Source organism: Oryctolagus cuniculus, chromosome 2 (assembly GCF_964237555.1).
Source record: "Oryctolagus cuniculus chromosome 2, mOryCun1.1, whole genome shotgun sequence".
In the NCBI taxonomy this organism is placed as follows: Eukaryota; Metazoa; Chordata; class Mammalia; order Lagomorpha; family Leporidae; genus Oryctolagus; species Oryctolagus cuniculus.
This window is the reverse complement of record NC_091433.1, coordinates 102,501,607-102,520,691: the sequence shown is the minus strand read 5'-3', so window position 1 is coordinate 102,520,691 and position 19,085 is coordinate 102,501,607. Positions and strand designations below refer to the sequence as shown.

The following is a 19,085-nucleotide window of genomic DNA, read 5'->3' as shown; positions in this document are numbered from 1 at the left end:
TACCGAGATTAGGTTTCAACATAGGGATTTTGGGAGTGAACCCGACATTCAAACCACACTAACCATCATCTACCACCTACTCACCACGTTCCTATCTCCCTGGGACATTCCTGTGCTTAATTAAGCTTACCTTATTTCCCTGGATGCACTTACCCCTTTCCTTAGAATGAGATGCAATTCTTCTTCCATTCTTCCTTGAAGAATGCAAAAATCATAGAGAAAACATCAAAAAAATGAATGATATACAATTCCAGATACTGTCAAGTATCAGGGTAAGAGAATTCTGGACTCTGGGACCTCATGGCACTCCCAGATTGCACTGCACAGCCTGGCTCCACAAAACTCCCAGGATCCCTGTCTGTACTTCATGAATGGGGTCACCATGACCACTAGCATTTCCCAGGTCAGCCCCAGCTCTGCTCATCCAGTGCAGTCACTGGTATGTCACTTAGTCCAGGCCAAAATAATGAATTTAAAAATTAGGAACCATCCTTGATTTTTTTTTTAACTTATGCTACTTTTATTCTAGCACTGGCTTCAGTTCCAGAATCTTCTGGGAAATTTTGCACGACAAAGACAAATCCACAGCATCTCTGGCTGGGCTCAGAGACCCTGATGCAATAAATAGGTCCAATTAAAAAAAAATTTCCCGAGGTGCTTTTGAAGGACAGGCGAGTCTTGCTGACACTAGTTAGGTATCCCAGGATGCCTCAGTTTTAAATGTTTCTGATATCAGAAACAAGGTTTCCACCAGCATATTTGATACCTGTACGTCCCAGGTTGCCTGTTCAGACTTTTGTTGCCGTTGGGTGGAGCCAATCTACTTGGAGAAATATGTTGCTTTAACTTACTGCTTATTTAACTTATCCTTGTTGTTCCTTAACTTAGTATAAGAAGAAAAGTAAAACTTACCACTGTGCCTTGAACGCGTTCCTTAGGAAAACAGAAGCTGCCAGTTTTCACTCTGTGAGCTTGGTCCGCAAATCTGCCTACCGAGGGCCAATGGCGCGTCTCAGTCTCCATCTACTCTGTGCCACCCGGGAAGGACACGCAACTGATTCTAACGCTGGGCATGACCTGAACGCCTCACATGCGGTTAACACAGGCTGAGCATCCCTAATCTGAAAATCCAAAATGCAAAATGCTCTAAAATCTGTGACTTTCTGAGCACCACGCTCAAAGTTTTAGATTTTGGAAAATCTCAGTATTCCGATTAGGGATGCTCAACTGGCCAGCCTATGCAAACATTCCCAAATCTGAAAGACTGTGAAACCTCCCGAGCATTTTGGGTGTGTATCATATGTGCAGATTCAGCCCAAGCAGCATATACGCAGTTTCACTATTCATACATGCGGTTACGGATTACATGAGGGTGCTTATGGGATTTTCATTTAAACTAAATTCTGCAACGTTCTCCTTAGCAATCCAACGAACGTCCCAGGCAAAGCCAACTGTCAAAGTCCAAGTTCGTGGTGGGTAGGTTTCTGTATTTTATTAAAATAGCATATTTAACCATGGTTGAACAAGAACTTTGTTCTCTCCCCACCCCTTCCCCCCCCAAAATGCAGCACAACGCAGTAGTAAATTCAAATATCCTTGATCGTGATAACAAACAGAAACATTTCAAAGTCAAGCTTGTGGCTAAAAACTAGACCCTGGAAAAATTCTGAATGAAAAAGAAACATAAAGCTCTCAAACGGAATTCTTTTATCTGCCTGAAAATGAATGCCGGTGCGCCGCCCACCTGACAATACTGCTCGTTTTCTTTATGCATAGTGTAACGTCTCATTGATAAGGACCCACTTTTATAAATAAAATCGGCGATTTTTTCATCCCATTTAATGTTCCTTTTCAGCTTCACAAAGAAACCAGTAAATAAAACTGTCAACGACAGTCACGACATAGCTCTCACAGCAAGATAAAAAACTTGAAAGTTCGCGGAGATGCGTCTATGCTATTTTACATCAAAAGACAGATTCAAAAAGTGCAAGGCAAAGTCTGCAGGGTTCTGAGGGGAGCTTTTAGGCACATCCATTTCTTTAAAGCAAGCTTCAGAATGAAATTCCAGTTTGTTCTTCATGACACCTGTTAGAAGTCTTTCTTTTAAAAAAACAGAAACAAAAATACATCTCATCAAGTGTGAAACATGGAGTCTTGTGTCCCAGGCAGTGAGGGCTCAGCTGTGGCGTGTTCGTCCTTTTTTTATCCTGGCAGGCTTTGGTTTGGGGATGTACTGGTTATTTGCCTGGTATTCCAGTTCTTTACGGAAGTAGTGAATTGCTTTGTTCAGGCCTTCCTCCAGCGGGACCTGTGTAAGGAGGTAACGAGAAGGAGAGATAGCTCGCATCAACAGAAGGCATCACATACCAGGCCTTCCCGGGGAAGTGGGCTCTGAGGACACCCGTAGAGCCACACGCTCCTCACCGCAGTATCGCGGCCCACCCCAGACATGTCGGAAGCCCCCCACCGTGGCTGGTTCCAGGAATGTGTCATGCCACTCACTAAGTGACACTCCCACTGCTGTAAAGTGAGCCCCAACCCCAAACTGTCTGTTACGGGTAGGGAGTGAGTCAACGACAGAGATCACGTCTACAATAGCGCACACCTTCCCCATTCTTCCAGATCTATTGATGGAGGCGGTCAGTCTGCACCTGACCTGCCGGCCTCAACCTCCCATGTGACCTCAGCCCTCTGCACTTCCCAGCAGATGGTCCACTTGCAAGGCTGCGTCTGAGAGGGACCGAGGACCACACAACAGCACACAGTGTGCACACCTCACTGGAACTGCCACACAGAATCCAAGTTAACTGTGCATCAAGAGCAAACAGAACTAAGGGTGGCAGTAGCCATGCCGCCAGGCACAAGGACCTGTCTACCTTGACTGTGGTGACGCTTTCAGAGGTCAAAACAGGTCAAAGCTTACAACTGTTTATCTGACAATCAGATGGAGAGAGAGAGAGAGAGAGAGAGAGAGTGAGCTCACCCATCCTCTGGTTCACTCCCCACATGCCCCCAACAGCCAGTACTCAGCTACTGGACCTGGAAACCAGAAGCCCGGGATTCAGACCCAGTCTCCTGCATGGGTGGCAGGAAGCCAACCACTTGAGCCATCGCTCCTGTCTCCTGGGATCTACATTAGCAGGAGACTGGAGTCAGGTCCCAGAGCTGTGGACTGAACCCAGGTACTCTGATGTGGGTTGCAGGCATTCTAACGGGTGGTATAACCACTAAGCCAAACATCCACCCCCAAATTGCACATTTTAAACATGGGCAGTTGGCTGTATCCCCATTACGCCTCAATGACTTGTTCCATGCACATCCACATGGGAAAGCTAAGGTAGGGATGGCTAAAAGTTCCTTGGATCAGACCCCTCAAAAATTCCTTATGAATTAGATCAAGTAGCAGGAAACTAGTGGTTGACATTCTACATCCTAACAATATTACGGCACTGCACCCAAACTTCATGTACATACATACACTGACCACATACATCCTTAACACAATGTGAAAGTCACAGTTAATATACAGAGAATAGGCAGTTAACTTTTAGAAAATATTTTGCTTAAAATACAGGTTCTGAGGCTGGTGCTATGGCATAGCGGGTAAAGCCGCAGCCTGCAGTGCCGGCATCCCATATGGCTACCGGTTCATGTCCTATCTGCTCTACTTCCCATCCAGCTCTCTGCTGTGGCCTGGGAAAGCGGTGGAAGATGACCCAAGTCCTTGGGCCCCTGCACCCATGTGGGAGACCAGGAAGAGGCTCCTAGCTCCTGGCTTTGGATCAGCCCAGCTCTGGCCATTGCAGCCATTTGGGGAGTGAATCAGTGGATGGAAGACCTCTCTCTGCCTCTCTGTAACTCTGTCTTTCAAATAAATAAATAAGCATTTAAAAAAAATATGTAAGTTCTGGGGCCGGCGTTGTGGTGCAGTGGGTTAGACTGCCTCCTGTGACACCAGTATCCCATATGGGTGCTGGTTCCAGTCCCAGATGCTCCACTTCCCAGCCGGCTCCCTGCTAATGAGCCTGGGAAAGCAGCAGATGACCAAAGTGCTTGTGTCCCTGCACCCATGTGAGAGACCCAGAGGAAGTTCTTTCCTGGCTCCTGGCTTCATCCTGGCCCAGCCCTGGCTTTTGCGGCCATCGGGAGCGAATCAATGGCTAGAAGATCTCTCTCACTCTGTGATTCTTTCTTTCCCTCTTTCCCTCTCTAATTCTACCTATTGAATTGATAAAATACATCTTAAAAAAAATACAGGTTCTGATCCGGCTGAAAAGCCCATGAGAGTATTTCAGGCATGGAAAGCCAAGACACTCTGGGGAAAAAAAAACCTAAATGAAAGATCTCTGTGAGTGAGATCCCAGTGGAAAGAATGGGTCATCAAAGAAGGAGGTACCTTTCTCTGAAGGGAGGAGAGAACTTCCACTTTGACCATGGCCTTGTCTAAATATGATCAGAGTCAGTGAATTCAGGGTGCTTCCATAGCCTTGGCAGCTCATGACAAGAGCCTAGGGTGATTACTGATGCCATAAACAAGAGTGTCAGTTTGTTAAGTCAACAACAGGAGTCACTGTGCACGTACTCCTCATGTAGGATCTTTGTCCTTAGTGTGCTGTACATTGAGATTTAATGCTATAACTAGTACTCAAACAGTATTTTTCACTTTATGTTTCTGTGTGGGAGCAAACTGTTGAAATCCATACTTAATGTATGCTAAACTGATCTTCTGTATATAAAGAGAAACAAAAATGAATCTTGATGTGAATGGAAGGGGAGAGGGAGTGGGAAAGGGGAGGGTTGTGGGTGGGAGGGACGTTATAGGGGGGAAGCCACTGTAATCCATAAGCTGTACTTTGGAAATTTATATTCATTAAATAAAAGTTTGAAAGCAAAAAAAAAAAAAAATACAGGTTCTATTTAGAAAGGCACTAATTGAAAATTCCTTCAAAAAAACAAAGAACTTGTATTTTTGCTTGCTATAATCTGCTTTGCACAAATGAGATTTATTAGATTTTTGTTAAGCCTGGGAATAATGCCATTTTTATTTCATTTGCCAAATCTCTGGGCCTTCAGCTGATCACTTTGACTTGGACATGAGCAAATAAATAATGATCAGACTGAAATTCTTATGTCGCTTCAGGGTTTAATATTCTAGGATTCTACTTACTCAGCTCTCAGTACAATGTATATTTCTTTTTAAAAAGATTTATTTATTTTGAAAGTCACAGTTACAGAGAGGGACAGAGAGAGAGAGAGGGATCTTCTATTCATTGGTTCATCCCCCAGATGGCTACAAATGCCAGTGCTGGGCCAGGCCAAAGCCAGGAGCCAAGAGCTTCATCTAGGTCTCCCACAGGTTAGCAGGGACCCAAGCACTTGGGCCATGTTCTGCTGTTTTTCTTTTTTTCTTTTTTTTTTGACAGGCAGAGTGGACAGTGAGAGAGAGAGACAGAGAGAAAGGTCTTCCTTTTTTGCCGTTGGTTCACCCTCCAATGGCCTTCGCGGCCGGCGCACCGCGCTGATCCAAAGCCAGGAGCCAGGTGCTTCTCCTGGTCTCCCATGGGGTGCAGGGCCCAAGCACTTGGGCCATCCTCCACTGCACTCCCTGGCCACAGCAGAGAGCTGGCCTGGAAGAGGGGCAACCGGGACAGAATCCGGTGCCCCGACCGGGACCAGAACCTGGTGTGCCGGCGCCGCAAGGCAGAGGATTAGCCTAGTGAGCCGTGGCGCCAGCTCTGCTGTTTTTCCCAGGCCATCAGCAGGGAACTGGACTGGAAGTGGAGCAGCCGGAACACAAACTGGCAGCCGTATGGGATGCTGGCGTCACAGGAAGGGGCTTCACCTGCTACACCACATGTACATTTCTAAAAAGGAAACTGAAGGTGGGCATTGGTGCAGTGGTTGAGATGCTGCTTGGAACATCCACATCCCAAATTTAAGGGCTTGTGTTCAAGTCCTGGCTTCACTCTGACTCCAGCTTCCTGCTAACGTGCACTCTGGAGACACCATGTGACGGCTCAGGTACCTGGTCCCTGGTACCCCTGCGGGAGACCAGGATTGAGTTCTGAGCTCCTGGTGTTGGGCCTGGCCCAGGCCCAGCTATTGTAGGTATCTGGGGAGTCAATCAGATCTCTGTCTTTCTCTGAGTTTCCAAATAAATAAAAATGCATTAATTATTTTTTTTAAAAATCTTACTGTCTATTTAAACAGACACATAAAAAGTAAACTGAGGTCTGACAGTGAGGCAGCTGGGCCATGCTCCAGCTGTGTCAGTCCAGAGTCTGATGCACACGTGGCTCTCTGACAGCCATTGTGGCTGCTATGCACACGAGCCCACGTTCTATTTGCACACTTGGGGGAAACCAAGAAACACAGGGGAACAGCAGGCCAGCAGCTGGTGACAGAGGCGGGCGTGGTCCTGCAGAAGTGGCTGGCTGGGCCTGGCCTCTCTAGGGAGGTGGTCTCCAAAGGACAGGAGACCTGGCCCTGGGGGACAGGTATGGCCCTGCAGAGGGAAGGGCACGGCAGGAGCAGGAAGGTGTCCTGCCTGCATGAAGGCTGACGTGCACTGCTTCACCCCAGGTCCCAGAGACCTCGGCCCACCCTGCTCGCTGCCCTTGCCCAGCTACTGCCCGCAGGGCTGAGCCCACAGCAGGGCTGAGCCGCTTCCCTGGGAACACAGCATGAGGCCTGTGATACCGGAAAAGTCACTTAATGGCCCTGGAGAACCTTATGTTTGCCTGGATGCTCCACTGTGGAGGCAGGGGCAAGGGCCACTCCCTGTGGTGCTGGGGGTGGGGGTGGGGAGGAGCCCTTCACCACAAGGGGCGTGGCTCCCACACGTACCACAGGCTCCCACCCCAGCATCAGCTTCGCTCTTTTGATGTCTGGTTTTCTTTTCTGTGGGTCATCCTGGGCCTCAGAGAGAAACTGGATTTCGCTTCCGCTGCCTGGAAAAGACATAGGAGAGGATCACAAATCCCTAGTCGTGGCTGCTGCCTGCCACTGTGGTCAAATCCCCCCCATGGAGTCAGGGTGCGGGTCCCATGTGCACACACACAGCTCTCACCAGGCTGCTTAGCCACCCGAGGGACCCAGGGTTGCCCCTGGAAACCCAGGGAGTGGGTCTGTAAGGGCCGCAGTGGGGCTGGCCTGGTGCGGGAGTCCAGCTTCCTCCTGGCTCCAGCAGAGGAGCGCTGTGGCCCTCGCATTCCTCTGGGTTGCAGACCCGTGCTTCTCCCACGCCAACGTGAGACAGGCTGAAATGCAGGTTCTGTGCGGGGAGGCCCGGCTGGGGCCAGGGGGCCTATGTCTCTGTAACAAGTGCTGCGAAGTCACTGACAGGTGCGCCTCATGCTGTGTGGCAGGGTTCGGAAGGCGTAGGAGGCACGCAGCGATGCCCTGGGCACACTCTCCCTCCCTCGGGAGGGACACCCAGCTCGGAATGGAAAAGCTGGCAGGTGGATCTGCCTGGAGCTGCTGGAGCCACGAGAGGCTGCAGCTCCTGTGTGGGAGCTCCCGCATCCACAGCCTGGAGGAACAGGGTTCCGAGTGTCCAGGCATTAGAACAACGCTGGCCAATGACAGCCATGGGGTCTGGAGGTTACCTCAGAGCACCCTGGAGCATGCTTGGCCACCAGGCCAGCCTGGCGTACCCTGACTCAGATTTCTGGATCAACCCCAGGAGAGAGACACCTCTAAGAGCCATGCTTCCAGGCCTCTGCTAAGGCTCAGGATGAGGCCCGGGCTTATCCACCCTGCGCCTGCCACCCCTAAGGCTGGCTCAGAACACATGACCTTCTTACGCTCATGGACAGGGCATCTCCTCCCACTGTGACAGGACGCTCATCGCCTCAGTCTGAGAATTTCACACTTGCAGGAACGACAAGCTAGCATCGTCGCTCTTGCGCCCCCTAAAACTCCATGCTCAACAGGACCAGTGTTGGAAAAGAAATAACTGTCACCCGTGCAGTCTGATCTAAAAGAACTGCACCTCAAAACGTGGAACAAATCTCTCGTCCCACTCTATGTGGACCTGAAATCAAAGCTGTGAACAAACAATGGAGCCCCCGTTCCTCTTTCTCTTACTTAGAAAACAGGAAACAATTAAGTGCTCTTGATAAACATTCTGCTTTGATCCAGTCCAACCAGCTTGTATCGCTGACACACGGTCTCACCCAGGGCTATCAACAGATGGGGAAGCGCCGATTTCACTCACGTCCCGGTTTCTCCTACTTACCAACGAGGTTTTTAATTAACTGAGCAAACTCTAGGATCGTGTGTTCTTCGGGGTTCCCCTAGAGAAGAAACGGTTTCCAGTTATAAGCATGGGGATGACAGCTGCCCACCATGTCTTCAGAGATGTGCTGCCCGCCCCGCAGCCCACAAGACCCCGGCCCCTGCCCAGAGTGCCCCTGCCTCATGCCTCCCTGGGGGCTGGACTTACCATGAGGAATGAGACTCAACCCGGCTCAGTGCTAACCGGACTGCCCGGGGACAAGGAGCTTGGACAGGTCAAGGGCACCTACGCAGGGCACCCGTCTGCTGTTTGCTGACTTCAGGGTCACTTGGCAGAAGTCTGACCTGACCACATGAGCTCTGGGCTCTCCTGAGACCAGACGTCTCCCTCGGGGTGCACTGTGAGAATTCCTTCCATGAAGACAAGTGCACTGAGAGAGGGGCTCCTGCAGACTCGGTATGATGTGTAAACGGAGCTCACTTCTGGGGGGCTTGGAGGAAACCACGCTGTCCTTTTCTTGTCTCACACGGCCCAGCGGCCACCATCACCTCCCTTCTCAGGCCCGGGATCCTATTTTGCTGTCACCAACTCTATACCCTAAATACTCTTCAACCCCATCTTCCTAGCTTAGTCTGAAGCCAGATGGTCAGAAAGGCAGGAAGAGGCCCTGGGTCTCATTAGCACAGAGACAGGCCTGAATAGCAAAGTGGAGGCTTGGGAATGGGGAAGAAGTGGGGCTTCTCGGGCAGCCCCTGGCAGACATACGGTTCAGACTTCTGGGAAGGAGAGTCCCCCAACACCCTACTGCAAAGTCCCTCTGAAAAGAGGGAAGAAGGAAGAGGGTATCTAAGGAGAAGTGTGTGGCTGTTCAACACAGCTTCTAAAGGGACTGGCTGCGTTAAGGTTTAAGTCGTAGTTGTTCCACGTCCACTCCAGCTCCCTGCTACCATGCCTGGGAAAGCAGCAGAAGATGGCCCCCAAGTTCTTGGGCTTCTGCTACCTATATGGGAGACTTAGATGGAGTTATAGACTCCTGACCCCGGTCATTTGGTAGCAAACCAGTGGTTGGAAGATCTGTCTCTCCCACTTTCTCTGTAACTCTACCTTTTAAATAAATACTCTCTTGGCTGGCACTGCAGCTCGCTAGGCTAATCCTCCGCCTGCGGCGCCGGCACCCCGGGTTCTAGTCCTGATTGGGGCGCCAGATTCTGTCCCGGTTGCTCCTCTTCGAGTCCAGCTCTCTGCTGTGGCCCGGGAAGGCAGTGGAGGATGGCCCAAGCCTTGGGCCCTGCATCCACATGGGAGACCAGGAAGAGAGGAGTCACCTGGCTCTGGCTTCGGATCGGCGCAGTGTGCTGGCCGTAGTGGCCATTTAGGGGGTGAACCAAAGGAAGGAAAACCTCTCTCTGTCTCTCTGGCTCTGCCTGTCAAGCAAGGATGGGGGTGGTTCTGGCCTGGGCCTGTGCAGAGTCAGGTAGACAAGGGCTCCAGATGACACGAGGCTTGACTGTGAGGCACTGCCTGCTGTTTTAAAGTGAATGCTAATTCCAAAGTGCATCCGAGAAGTGCCGGCTAGATGTGTGCGGTTACCCTGGACCTGTGGATGAGCACCAGTGCAGGAGGCAGTGACAGCTCCAGGGCCCTTCTTTCCTAGGTGAAAAAACCTTCTCAGGGGCCGGTGCTGTGGCATAGCGGGTAAAACCGCAGCCTGCAGCGCCGGCATCCAATGGGTCCGGTTCAAGTCCCAGCTGCTCTGCTTTTGATCCAGCTCTCTGCCATGGCCTGGGAAAGCAGTACAAGATGGCCCAAGTCCTCAGGCCCCTGCATCCGTGTGGGAGACCTGGAAGAAGCTCCTGGCTTTGGATTGCCATGGCTCTAGCCGATACGGCCAATTGGGTAGTGAACCAGCGAATGGAAGACCTCTCTCTCTCTCTCTCTGCCTCTCCTCTCTCTGTAAAACTCTGACTTTCAAATAAATAAATAAATCTTTATTAAAAAAAAAAAAAAGAAACCCTCTCAATCGGGGCAAGGGGAACAGTATCTGCACATGCTGGAGATGGCTGGTGACAAAAGACCAGTTTAAGGACGGCTGCTGTGTGATGTGGTTTGTGAGAAATATGAGGGTACTTCAAATAGCTGCTGGAAAATGGAATTAAAAGATAATTTCAGGGGCCGGTGCTGTGGCGTGACAGGTTAACACCCTGGCCTGAAGCACCGGCATCCCATATGGTAGCTGGTTCGAGACCCAGCTGCTCCTCTTCCGATCCAGCTCTCTGCTATTGCCTGGGAAAGCAGAAGAAGATGGCCCAAGTCCTTGGGTCCCTGCACCTGCATGGGAGACTGGGAGGAGGCACCTGGCTCCTGGCTTCAGATCAGTGCAGATCTGGCCATTGTGGCCAATTGGGGAGTGAACCATCGGATGGAAGACCTCTCTCTCTCTCTCTCTCTCTCTCTCTCTCTGCCTCTCCTCTCTCTGTGTAACTCTTTCAAATAAATAAATAAATCTTAAAAACAAAGGTAATTTCATTTTGGTATGAAAAAAATTGAAATCCATGCCTATGAGGGGTCTTAAAAAAGTTTATGAAAACTGTTTCTGAGAAAAACTCTGCACATATTTTAAAGAATTTTAAAATAAACTTATCTTTTCCATCAACTTCTTAAAGGCCCCTCATAGCTCTGCACGGCCACTTCTGTGAGCCCTGAAGCAGGGAAGGAGCAGGAGCAGGGCCCTGGAGCAGCACCTGCACCTGCACCGGCCCCAAGGCTTCGTCAGACACGGCAGGGGGAAGCGGCCCCGGCTGGGGAAGAAGTGCGTGCTGCCTGCTGCTCACAGAAGTCGTGTCCTGAATGCTGGGCAGTCCACCCTGGACACCTCACCCTTTCCCTGAGGTGGAAAAAAGCCACTCAGGAGGGAGGGGGAGGGGGGAGGGGGAGGGGGAGGGGGGGAGGGGGAGAGGGAGAAGTGGTCAGAGGGCCCAGCGTGGTGGGAGCCCTGGCTGCAGCTGCAAGTGAAGACTGGAGGTGGGGTGGATCGTGCGCTCCAAAGGCTCGGGAAGCCTTCACGGTGCACGGGGCTGGCTGTCGGCCCCGCTGGAGAAGTGAGATCAGGGAGTGCATACCCAGAGTGAGGCGTTAGTCCAGGAGCAGGAGAAATCCTGCAGGCCGGAAGTGTCCAAACACGAGGACACACTCTGAGCTAAAGCAAGTTCACGGGCGCTGAAAGTGCTCAAGGCTGGACGGGAGATTGGGCAAAACCACATCAGGGTGCCTGCCTCGTCCAGGGAGACCCCGGGGAGGCCGGAGCCATGGCTGAGTCACAGAGGAGCTCAGGAACTGCTGAAGTTTCCTCCTCTCAGGGCCTCCGTCTTCTAAAAACCTTCACCTCTCGTGTAATGGCAAGCCATGCATTTCCCGGAGAAAGCAATGCACATGAAAAGAAGCTATCGGCGATACGGCCAGCATCCCCGACCTGCAAATCTGAAATGCTACAAAACCTGAAACTTGACTGCCAGCCAACCTGATGCCTCCAGCGGAAAACCATACACCTGACCTTGTGATAGACCACAGTCAAAACACAGGTGCGCTAAAGACACTGCACAAAATCAACTTCAGGCAGCGTGCCTAAGGTACACGTGAAACAAAAATGAATTCTGTAATGGGACCTGGGGGCCCATCTCCAAGTTTATTTCATTTTGCCCATGTGATATTCCTCCACGGGAAACACTCCAGTTCCAAGCATATTCAGTCCGTACACCCAAAGGCTTCCACTCATTTTTACATGTGGGCCCTGCAGGTGGAGGAAGCTCGCTGGCCTAGCGTTTCTCACATTGCTGGTCTACGCCGTGTAGACCCTACAGTTCCTTGTGGACTCTCCCCTCGTTTTGTTTTATTCTGCAGGACTTGGGAGCAAACATCTAACACACTTGTTCTGCATGTGCCGACGGCCGGCAGCACAAAGCCCGGTGCTAGTGTGGTTCCATGGAAGGAAGACACTCAGAGCTGTCCCAGGGAGAGCGCGGGAGAGGCGGGACTCACCAGGTTGACTGGGCTGCTGACGTTGCTGTTCATGAGCGCCACGAGGCCGTTCACCAGGTCACTGGAAGAGAGGGGGAGATGGGTGAGATGCCGCCAGCGGCGACCGCCCAGTGCTGACAGTGCACACGGCCCTCCGAAAAGCAGCAGCTTTACCACTTTCCATGTAAACAGGACCCACACGGGAAACGGGGGGTGAAATCGATCAAATGCAGTCCTACAAATTGAGATGATCACCATGGATGAGCTGGCGTCCGTGACCTCTGGGATTTGCTTTCAATGGGTGGGGCACAGACAGCGTCAGAGGGCTGAGAACTGAGATAGGAGTGGAGTTCACCACTCTCGTGTTTCTGAAACACTTTAAGAGTTAAGGGCCACATGTAAGCAAAAACTGGCGTGGACTTAAAACAGACAGAGTTGACAGGGACTCCTGATGTGGGTCTGTGCTGGATGCAAATCCCTATCAGCTGACCCAGGACAAGGATCGCAGTGATGGTTTAAAACGAGATGCACAGCAATGAACACGCTCTCACAGGTGAGCCGCGTGCTGGCAAATCACAGAGACAGCCACGCTGCGCTGAGGGTCGCAACTGATGGGCGGCTGCCCAGCCTTAAACTCACCGCCACCCCAAGAAGGCCTGGGATGAAACAGGTGTCTTGGGGCCGGTGCTGCGGTACAGCAGGTTAATGCCCTGGCCTGAAGCACCGGCATCCCATATGGGCGCCGGTTCAAGACCCAGCTGCTCCACCTCCTGTCCAGCTCTCTGCTGTGGCCTGGGAAAGCAGCAGCAGATGGCCCAAGTCCTTGGGTCCCTGCACCCGTGTGGGAGACCTGGAAGAAGCTCCTGGCTGCTGGCTTCAGATCAGCGCAGCTCTGGCCATTGCAGCCAATTGGGGAGTGAACCATTGGATGGAAGACCTCCCTCTCTCTCTCTCTGCCTCTCCTCTGCGTAACTCTTTCAAGTAAAAAAATAAATCTTAAAAAAAAAAAAAAAAAGCAGGTGTGTGCAGGTCTCACATGGGTCATGACCAATGTGACCGAGTGGGCCACGGAGGTGAGGGTGAGTGAGTGAGCTCTCACTCGCCAGGGTTTGTCCTGACTTGTAGAAGCTTCAGAGCGTGGCGCTGTTACAACAGAAAGGTCACTTTGCAGAGATGACATGCCACTGCTCCACAGTGGCACCCTCTCGGCCACTGCTCCCGGATGGACTTCCTGTGCTCGGTCCCGGTGACATGGGTTGTCTACATGGACCTCTCTCCCTTCTTCCTCCAGCAGCACCAGCGAGGAGCAGGTGCCCACAGGTCACGACCACCTCCCAAAGGACAGCCCAGCCATGACTTTGCTTTTCCTCTTATTTGGAAAAAAGGGGGTGGGGGTGGGGGTTGGGTTTTTAGTAGGCCAGCTATATTTGTTCTCACTTGTAACAAAGGGGTATTTCACATGAACATGTGCAAAGTGTTCTATCTTGCGCAAATGCAAGTGCCTGGTAATCTTGGATGGTTTCTTTTCTTTTCTTTAACAGAAAACTGGCAAAAAGTCACTGCAGCACCAGGTCAGGAATCCCAACCTCACCCTGGTCTCCTGTGGCACCCTGCCTGTGCGCGCTGGTAAGGAGATATGTAAAGTTGCCAGTTGGTGGCATCTCCCGTGGCTCCGGCCTTGGAACGGGGGGTGCAGGGACCCGTATGCGGCTGGAAGAGGCTCGCTGTTACGCAGTGGTCCTCATGGGGAGTGGGGAGAGGGAGGGCCACACCATGTCTTAGAGAACAAGCCAGCAACTCTGGATGTTGGGCTTCCACTGATCACATTCAACCTGAGGCTCTTTAAAGGTGTCCTTGTGACAAAGTGACTTAAAAAAAAAAAAAAAAAGAAAAAGAAAAGGAAAGTACAGCATAGAAGACCACGGCAGCATCACACACACTGCCTCTGAGATGTTACTGCACCGGCCGGCTGCACTCAGGCCTGGGCAAGTCAGTGCCGCACAGTAGCCATGGACCCAAATGGTGTCCGTTCTCAACCCTGAAGGGAACTGCCCCCATTTCCCATGAGAACTTGCTAAGAATCGTAGGGACCTCAGCTCGGTGCTGAAGTACTAGGCAGTGAAGGTCAGGAAACCCTTGCTCCCAGTCGGTCGCCCACTCAGGGTGCACTTGAGAGAGATGACGCTGCAGTACCATGGCCAGGACCAGCTGTCTTTCCACGTTGACGACTAAGCTCTCTTTCTGAGGGCTCTGTTGGCCCGGGAGCTGACCAGCATGTGAGCTGTGACTGTCTGGGGCAGGCCTGGCACTGGGACACCTACTGTCCACAGCTGGGAGAGCACACAGCACAGGCATCTCTAAACCCCTGAAGTGCTTCCACCACTAGCCACTCCCACCCGCCACCCCTCCACTGGAGGCTACGTCAGTGAATTCTGCTTGATGTCTCTGAGATAACACCGGCCGTAGGAAGAAGGGGGTGGGACCAGTTTCCCTTCTATGGCACCAGGACTCTCAATGTTCCACGCTGGGAGCTGCTGAGGTCCTCCACAGCAAATCCAGTAATTGAGGGCCTTAAGATCCCTGAGGAAAGTGCACAGCTCCAGAGGCGGGGAGGGGTGCGTGTTGTGAAGATGGGCTCGACGGCTCGATGCACGGAGGAGCTGTCAGTACGGCCCTGCCACAGGGAAGACAAGACAGCCTGCTTTCCCCAAGCCCGAGCTCGACAGCGCTGGTGGTGGTGGTGGTGGTGGTGGTGGAGGGGTGTCCGCCACGGCCCCCGTCAGCTGCTTCTCAGACTACGCTCCCCTGCCTGTGCCACAGTGCAGGCTGGGGATACGCCACTTTCAGGCCTTTCGCCCCACTTGGCGAGACGGAGGCCAGAACACGCTTGTTTATTCACAGCGTTCTTCTGGGCCAATTGTGAAAACGTACAGACACGCTCAGGAAAGATCAGCAGTGGTCACTTAACGTTTTCCAAACTCGCGGTTCCGTTTCTCAAAGGGACCACTACCCAGGACCCTCACCTCATCAGACCAAAGTCCATGCCGCTGCTGTGGCTCAGGAGGCGCCGGGAAGCTGCCCAGACCCGCGCCCCCCAGCCACCCCCTCCTGGCAGGGCCCCGGTCAGAGGAACAGCACTTCTCGAGGGCTGGGCTCTCCGGCGACAGTTGCATGCAAGGAATCGATACAGGACTGGGGGTTCCACCGCGCCAGGCTGGCGCAGGCTCTCTCGTGGATGTGACTACTCAGTGTGAAAGCCTCCTCCCAGAACCCAGGCTGCTGCCTGGAATTAGTAACCAACTGATCTGACCAAGAGAACCCTCGACTTACTAAGGACTGCCAAGGAACAGTGAGAATCACCCTGGGAAACTATTCCAAAGGACATATTTTTTCCTGAATTCAGTTTCAGCACAAAAATTCAACCTTACGATACTCTCGTATCTCACACTCTTCAAGAGGACTCCCTCATCCATGCCCCAAAGCACTGCGCTCACCACCATGGGTCAGGCTGTGCAATGTGGGTCAAGCCATCTCTGGGCTGGCAGCTCCACCTGTGCACCACTAGGTGGCAGTAAGGGATCAGCACAGGAGCCCGGGAAGAGTCACCGAGGAAAGGTTAACTCCCACAGGGAACAGCAAGCGTTAACTGACACGCCAGTCTACCTGCACTGCCCCCGTCCCTGCTCAGCACCACGGCTGGCCGGCGTCTCCTGCAGCTGGCGCTGGGCCTTACCTGACGTACTGGAATGCCCTCGTCTGGGACCCGGATCCGTACACCTAGAAGGAAACCCACAGTTAGGCCTCCTGTGAACACCGAACTGGCACTGGCAGGCGGGGCTCCTTGCAATTCCAGGGCATCCCGGGGCCTCAAAGGGACAGTCATGCTGACTCAGAGCACTCCAGCGCCATCTCAGGTTTGCATTCAAAATCACAGCCCACAGGGAGCAGGTGGCTTCCCTCAGGGTCTGTGACGTGTGTGCCACAGGCACATGTTAGGCTCCCGGAACTACAGAAGTCCACTGGGCGATAGACACACACCCACATCTAACCATGGGTCCCCACCCTGGCTGTCCATCAGGACGGCTGGCACTTAGCCCAGTCCAGTCCACACATCCTCTGGGGATGAGCAGGTGTCTCCTGTTGTTGCTACACCAGCCCTCTAGGTGATCCAACTGTGGGCCAAGGCCACATGGACAGCCAGGAGAGCCCCGTGTCCACTAACTGTCCGTGGCGTGACCCCACGCCTGCGTGTCTCAGCTCACATGCTGCCCCTGCTGGCCAAGATGCTGCTTTTCTACACCACACCTGGCCAGGGCTGTCCCTCTCACCGGAACCTGCTCCTGGGCCACCTCCTTGGGATGCTTTCCCCGGCCTGATCCCTGAGTGAGCGCTGTCCCTTCGTCGGCTCCCTGAGCTGAGTTCCTGCCTGTGAGCCCTGCATGGTACTCAGCCTCCTGGGGCCCAGCACGACGTGCGTGCAGGATGAGCACGAGACAGTAACCCGGGAATCCGAAGTGCTTCGGATTTTTGAGTATCTGCATGTATTTAGTGAGCAATCTTGGGGATGGGGGCCCACGTCTGCACATAGAATCCACAGATGTTTCACGTCATGTGAGGCCAGTGGGATCTCCCACTTGTCATATCGCGCCATGTTGGTGCTCAGAGCTGGGGATTTTGAAGCACTCTAGATTTTGAATCTGGATTAGGAATGCTCTGCCTACATGCAGAGGAGGAAGAGACGGAGCCAGGGGGCTCTTCAGAGACTCCCTAAAGCCACGGTCCCAGGGAACGGCAGGTCCCAGGGAACGGCAGGTCCCAGGGCTTTTGTTAGCTTGCTTGCCTGCTTGCGGTGGGAAGGCGGTGGCTGGGAGAGGGGCAGCCTCCGGGAACACGCCTGACTGCGCACGACCAGCACCACCGGCCTTCCCCAGGAGGACGGCCCAGGAGCTCCTCCCACCAGAGCTGAGGAGAAGGGGCGGGGCAGGAAAGGGAGGACTGCCGTGCACATCCCGAGGGCTTCTTCCTTTAAGCAGAGCTGCTTTCCAGCCGGCTCCTGTCGTTTTAATGAGCACATGCATATGTGACCTCCACGTAGCTCCGTCAGTTCCATCTACTGGGTTCTGTTCTTGGGTGGAAGGAAGGCCTCCCGTGAGAGAAGGCTGGAAAACACCCGCAAGGGAGAGGGCCAGGCCAGAGAGCAGAGCCAGCAGGAAGCTCCCGGCTGGAACCCATGGCGCCGTCCCCTCCTGCCGTGCCTTTTGTGTGTGAGCTGTGACAAACATTAGTCAGGCCCTTGAACCTTCTCCTGGGTCCATCTGTGCACTCCTGGTAGCATCGGTTTTAGCAAGAGCCCTGCCAGAATTCCCCACCCTACCCTTGACATCTGAACAGGTTCCTCATCTTCCACCTGCTCTCAGGGGATGCCCAACCACCCTGGCCTGTCTTCCGCAGGAAGCCCGCAAGGCCAGGGTAGCCAGAACCTCCCGACCGTGAACGTCTCTTCCTAGTAGTTTTCCATTCACGGATCCCCACCCTGCCTTCCTTCACCCAGCTGTAACTGGAGTGCAGCCCACTGGCTCCCGCGCGGCAGTCTCCCACAGCAGTGGGCCCCTCCCATCACACTGCTCCTGAACGAAGTCCTCCCCTGGTGCGCTAACAAGTGTCCACCCCCAACACCGTCCCTAACAGTCCACGGCTTGTCTCCACGACGAGGACCCAGGGCAGGTGACTTCTGACGCCACAGTGTGAGTGACTAGGGGACACGCTATACCAGCACTGAACCGACCTCAGAAGTATGGCTTTCCCAACACTGCCCTTGGGCCAACCAGCGAGCCCTTCTAATGGGGCCCCAGTGCTGCACACCTGGGCTGTCCTGGGCAAATCCAACTCGGGGAAGCTGTCTCCTGCACCTGGAAACCAGGTCCATCGCAGTAGGGTGCAGAGCAGAGTTACGCTCCCCTGCAGATGTGTCTGCTTCCCCAGAATTCGGAGCCAAGGCTTCTTTCAGACACAAGCTTAGCAGGGTGGGCACCCGGCCTAGCAGATAAGCTGCCTGTTGGCACGTCTACATCCCACGCCGATCCCTTGCTCTGGCTCCCGACTTCTAGCCTGCCCTGGAAGGCAGCAGGTGATGGCACAAGCAATTGGGTTCCCATCACCATGGGGGATACCTGGACTGAGCTCCTGGCTCTGGTCATGGCCCGCCCCCAGCCACTGTGGGCATCTGAGGAGAGAACCAGCAAGCAGATGGGAATGTGTACTCTCTCGGATGAAAAAATAAAGATTTGCAAAATAAACTTCATGAGCTAACTCTACCCGAACTATTTTTTAAGGCCTCTGAATGAGGGCATAGTATTTTTCTGAAGTTTTTTACGTGATTCACCGTAAAATACTACTTTGGTATACAACATCTTCAATCCAGAAGCAAAGTTGCCAGGGTCTCTTAAAGGCACCCTATATAGCAATAGTGAACACTACACCACTACACCAATAAGCCCAGAGATTCACCCATCCACAGTGCTCAGATAACAGACAGCTGCCCCAGAAAGCGGCTGGAAGATAAGTGGTCACATCAGCCCAGTGAGGCCAAGGGAGACAGGACCCTGCATGGTCCCAACCGGACCTGATGGCGTCCTCTGCCTCGGCAGTGACTTGCTGGAAATGTGGCATTAAAAGGGCGGGAGGGACACAGCTCCTATTTCCCATCCGCCAGACGGCTGGCTCCAGGCAGTCTTGAGAATCTCCCCCAGACTTCTCCAGGGAACCACCCGATGAGAGCCAGAAATCTATCAGCTGGCTCCACAAGGATGCCAGTTAGTGAAGCATCAGCTTC

General features: G+C 53.0%; 1 protein-coding gene across 4 annotated transcripts in view; it reads right to left on the bottom strand.

The window, feature by feature from the left end:
• Positions 1 to 1,466: 1,466 nt before the first annotated feature.
• UXS1 (UDP-glucuronate decarboxylase 1) overlaps positions 1,467 to 19,085 on the bottom strand; it is a 100,994-nt gene continuing 83,375 nt past the window's right edge. For all 4 annotated transcript variants that reach the window (XM_051834846.2, XM_051834855.2, XM_070068699.1 and 1 more), the window contains 5 exons: positions 15,987 to 16,030; positions 12,275 to 12,335; positions 8,240 to 8,297; positions 6,847 to 6,950; positions 1,467 to 2,308 (listed from right to left, as the gene is read on the bottom strand). In XM_051834846.2, the coding sequence (XP_051690806.1) occupies positions 2,177 to 2,308; positions 6,847 to 6,950; positions 8,240 to 8,297; positions 12,275 to 12,335; positions 15,987 to 16,030 (399 nt within the window). In that variant the 3' untranslated portion in view covers positions 1,467 to 2,176. The remainder of the gene's footprint in view (positions 2,309 to 6,846; positions 6,951 to 8,239; positions 8,298 to 12,274; positions 12,336 to 15,986; positions 16,031 to 19,085) is intronic.